We start from the raw sequence: 5,166 nt of genomic DNA on the forward strand, positions 1-5,166 counted from the left end.
GGTATACTGCCCCCATCTTTTATGGAATGTGGAGTAGGAATTGATTTTTTGGCGGACATTACACATGGCACCTTTAAGACTGCCGTTTTTAATGAAAATCTCCAGCAGCAGCAGCCACTTTCCCAGTCCTGCACCTCTGCACTTATGTGGAGCCAACAATGCAGAGTTGAATCAAACACAACAACAACATACTGTAGCCAACTAAAAGCAGTTCATTATTGTTTAGGCCTATGCAAATATCCCACTCCTGCCCTCCAATTTAGACTACCAAAGCAGCATATTTGGATTTTAAATTTGTGTGAAACGATGTATGGTATCTAGCCTACCCAAAGAATAATGTATAATGTATAGACTACTCTTTTGATCCTGTGATCCTGCATGGCTTGCAGTCAGGACACTTCAATTGAGCCAATGTAGCCTAATTAAACTGATTTTAAAGCCTATGTTTGCTTACGTCACATTCTGTCAGGATATATTAAACTGAGCAGCCATAGAAATCTCAATTCGCCTGTCTCTTTTTTGTCAATGATGAAAAGAAAACGGCACGTTTACATTGCATCCAGGCTTATTTATGGAGATAGAACAATTCACTGCATGTAGGCTATCTGATGCCACTAAATCCGTTAGGCCTATCAATAATCTTGTCTCAGCTACATATCAACTCATATTTACGTTCTTCTTCATAAACATTTATATACCTGATCAAAGTAGAGACATTCTCTAGCATCAGGTGGTTCAACGTTCGTCTTTGTTGAGCGATAGCAGCATGCCTACCGTAAACGAATCTCTACTGCCATCGTGTTGAAATGACCTGAAATGCATTTGCTCTGGCTTTACAATTTAGCCTGTCTGACGACAACAACCCATTCTGTAGCTCTACGCTTCAGCACCTTGTAGATGCAAGCCTACTCATATTGCAATGACAACTTACAGATATATATAGGCCTACCAATGAACAAGTGCGACAAGAAACCTGCACCATTGGGGGAAAGAATAGGAGACGCTTTACTTCGCTTTTAGTAAACACCAGTTCCCATGAATCCACGCAGAGTTCATCTCTTCCGGTTCCTTTGCTATCCAGGAAGTTGTGTCTGAGGAGTTGTGGTGAAAGCTGATAGAAAACAGAGAACCAGATCCGAATCGTTTGGCACAGTTCACGATAAACAAATTAATTAAACATTACCTGATATCAAAGACCTGTAACACTATACAGAATGTCTCGGCAGTCAAACAGAACCACCGACAGTAAGAAGATGGTAAGTTCTGCTTCCTGTCACACGATAGTCACGCATTGCTAACATCTGCTAGCCTGCACATAATTATTCGCTAATGTTCAGTCATTTTTGCAAATCCTTATGTTTTTTTCTGCACGTTGCAAGTAAAGAACGGTCAACCTTTCAAGGTTTTTTCTGGTCGACTTTAGTGCTCGTGATTAATCAGTGAGTTATTGGTCTGGAGTGACGTTTGATAGCTTGCTAGCACTAGGCGTTATGCAGAACGTCAAGTAACTTTGCGACTGTCATTGCGTTCAGTCAAAGATCCTTCATTAGTGACCGCTTCAACCTTCTCTGCGTTCAGTCATTCGCATAACGTTACAGCCAGCACTCAAAAGCGACGAATTTGGTTACAACTAACATCTTGCAAGAGATGATCACAACACACCCAATCACTTTTTAAATTCTCATGTTGATGTAATGGTCTGTTGCCTGTGTGGTCAGTGGTAGCCTATTCGTTGATTAACATTCACTAATTCGCCAAAGGGTTTCGCTTCAACGTGCCAAGCAGCCTAACTGATATAATGCTGCTTGTTATAAGAAATACAGAAAATAAAGAAATAGCGAAAAGACTAAATCAGTAGACTGCTTCAGATATGTGGTCTACAGGCAGATGCACTGCATTTGTCAAACAGCCTAAAGGACGGTGCGACCTTTTACGTGCATCCATTACATTAAGAAAAGCAAAAACTACAAATGATGCGAAATCCACTGTATTACATTCGAGACTGATTTTCAGACCAAACCACAAGGTGGCGCTCGCACACTGTGGTCAGATTACCATACAGTCAACCAACATACCAGAGTATGTTATTGACATAGACAGTAAAAGATAGGTTATTGACTGTTGGGATTTCTTCTCTTACCAACGTCCTCTTTCATCACCAATCATATGAATTCTTACACTTGCAACTTCCTGTGAAAGTTTTGACTTAGATTATTTTCAATTATTAGCCTAGGTGTTAGGTAGTGGATGCATGATATGCGTTTTAGGGCCGACATTAATTTTAACATACACGTTACATATTAGTTACATGTAATACACACACAATTGAGCACTTATCCTCCTACAGTTACTCCATTCATTCTAGCTGTAAAACGTGACACAATTCTTTCAGAATGTCTCAATACTGCTTATCTGATACAGGCAAACAATTTGTAATTGAAACTGTGCAATGTGAATGCATTTCTTTCTGTTAGTAAGAGCAAGACAGACAGGACTGAGCGAGGTATCTCTCCCTTCAGAGCTGGAGTAAAGTGCTTTAAGCAGGAACTCTACCTACTCATTGCCCGATGGGAGCACTGCTTGTTGAACTGTACCCTCTGCACTTCAAAATAAGTGATAGGTGTAAATTAATAATTCCATACAAAACCCTGTGATTGGCAGAGAGGGATTCTCTTTGTGAGTAGGCTACAGAGATCAGTATAAGTATAGTATACAAGTATATATACTCGTTTGATCCCGTGAGGGAAATTTGGTCTCTGCATTTATCCCAATCCGTGAATTAGTGAAACACACTCAGCACACAGTGAGGTGAAGCACACTAATCCCGGCGCAGTGAGCCGCCTGCATCAACAGCGGCGCTCGGGGAGCAGTGAGGGGTTAGGTGCCTTGCTGAAGGGCACTTCAGCCGTGCCTACTGGACGGGGTTCGAACCAGCAACCCTCCGGTTACATGTCCGAAGCGCTAACCAGTAGGCCACGGCTGCCCCAAGATCAATGCTCAGCAGTAGACTCCTAAGGGCTGAGGTCGCTGAGGCTGTTTGGCCTAATTGATCCCACCAGGAAGACGGCTCAATCCAATACTACAAAAAACATTTCACATACAAAAAGCATAAAAAGCACTGCTGTCTAAATATGTACCTTTAAAGAAATAAAATGCATAAAAAGCACTGCTGTCTAAATATGCACCTTTAAAGAAATAAAATGCATAAAAAGCACTGCTGTCTAAATATGTACCTTTAAAGAAATAAAAGCATAAAAAGCACTGCTGTCTAAATATGTACCTTTAAAGAAATAAAAGCATAAAAAGCACTGCTGTCTAAATATGTACCTTTAAAGAAATAAAAGCATAAAAAGCACTGCTGTCTAAATATGTACCTTTAAAGAAATAAAAGCATAAAAAGCACTGCTGTCTAAATATGTACCTTTAAAGAAATAAAAGCATAAAAAGCACTGCTGTCTAAATATGCACCTTTAAAGAAATAAAATGCATTCTGGAAAGAGCAAATAGACAAGTGGTACTAAAAACAACATTGTAAATGTGGTGGCCATTTGGTGGTTGATTTGAGAACCTGTGTAGAATTTGTGATCAATCATTTTAGTCAGTCAGTTAATGTGTGTGTGTGTGTGTGTGTGTGTGTGTGTGTGTGTGTGTGTGTGTGTGTGTGTGTGTGTGTGTGTGTGTGTGTGTGTGTGTGTGTGTGTGTGTGTGTGTGTGTGTGTGTGTGTGTGTGTGTGTGTGTGTGTGTGCGCGCAGAACTCCGAGCTGTTCACCCTCACCTACGGGGCTCTGGTCACCCAGCTGTGCAAGGACTATGAGAACGACGAGGAGGTCAACAAGCAGCTCGACAAGATGTAAGGCTCTGCTTACTACACACACACTCCCTTCCACTCATTAGGACTGCATGCTTACTACACACACACACCCCCCCCCCACTCATTAGGACTGCATGCTTACCACACACACTCCCTTCCACTCATTAGGACTGCATGCTTACCACACACACTCCCCCCCACTCATTAGGACTGCATGCTTACCACACACACACTCCCTTCCACTCATTGGGACTGCATGATTTGGGGAAAATAGCTAATTGCAATTTTTTTACAGATATTATTGCAGTTGCGATTTGATATGTGATATACTTTTTGAAGGTCAAGCTTCAGTTCAGTTCAGTTCAGTTCAGTTCAGTTAGCCCAACTGACTGCAGCGCGCGCCCCAACGCCCCAAACCATATTCTGTGGGCATGTGGCCCGTGTTCCTCTCTGGCCCGGGTCATTTCCTTTTCCCGCTCCATCTCTCTCTCCTACTCGCTCCTGTCACTCTCTTCACTGTCCTGTCGGATTAAAGGCATAAAAAAGCCCCCCCCCAACAAAAAAAAAAAGAAGTAAATAAATAATTAATTAAAAACCGATTATCTGTTCCCTGTCATCTCCAACAGCTACACTGAAGAACAAATGGCAAGATCTCCACTCACACAAGCCCAATTTCCCTGCTCAGCAAGTTAGCTGTGTGTGTGTGTGTGTGTGTGTGTGTGTGTGTGTGTGTGTGTTTAACTGTAGGCACATATGTTGTGTGTTGTTCACTGCATGCTCAAATGTATTGATTGATTTTCCACCTGAACTGATGGTTAGCAAAAACTACTCCTAAGATCCTAGTGCATTGTTTCCCAACCTTGGGTTCGCCTGAAATTTAAACGTGGTCAGCTGAGATACTGGGTATCTTACAATTGACCAGTACATTACGTAAAAATATACATAAATTAAATAAGAAAATAGTAAAAAAAAACATGATATCCAAGTTAAGTAATGGATCCTTCATTGCAATCTAGCTAAGTAAAAATAAACTTAGACAGCCCACATGAGATGTTTTAGTTCAAATGACAGCATTATGCTTGATCAATGTTTGAAACAAAGTAGCAAAACAACCAGGCGTGGGGGAAATCAAAGTACCGCTCTCGTCTGGATGTTACAGCAGAGATGAGTTGCGCTGTCTCTCACAACAAGTGAATGATTTTGGGGTCACTAACGTTTTGTGACCTCAAAATAGGGTCACCTGCCAAAGAAGGTTGGGAACCCCTGTGCGAGTGTAATCGGATGATTGGCTCCCTCTCTCACTCTCCGCCTCAAGCTGGTGCATGATTATTTATCTGGCACAAAATGGCTTCCG

General features: G+C 41.6%; 1 protein-coding gene across 1 annotated transcript in view; it reads left to right on the forward strand.

Annotated features, from left to right (window-relative positions):
• Window positions 1–1,075: 1,075 nt before the first annotated feature.
• trappc3 (trafficking protein particle complex subunit 3) overlaps window positions 1,076–5,166 on the forward strand; it is a 12,941-nt gene continuing 8,850 nt past the window's right edge. Inside the window, exons 1-2 of the mRNA XM_076301153.1 lie at window positions 1,076–1,256; window positions 3,754–3,851. Coding sequence (XP_076157268.1) covers window positions 1,215–1,256; window positions 3,754–3,851 — 140 coding nt within the window. The 5' untranslated portion in view covers window positions 1,076–1,214. The remainder of the gene's footprint in view (window positions 1,257–3,753; window positions 3,852–5,166) is intronic.

Source organism: Alosa pseudoharengus, unplaced genomic scaffold, assembly GCF_046254945.1.
Source record: "Alosa pseudoharengus isolate Yale_2024_CS ecotype anadromous, Long Island Sound unplaced genomic scaffold, YU_APseudo_1.1 YU_APseudo_1.1_scf_23, whole genome shotgun sequence".
Taxonomy (NCBI): domain Eukaryota; kingdom Metazoa; phylum Chordata; class Actinopteri; order Clupeiformes; family Clupeidae; genus Alosa; species Alosa pseudoharengus.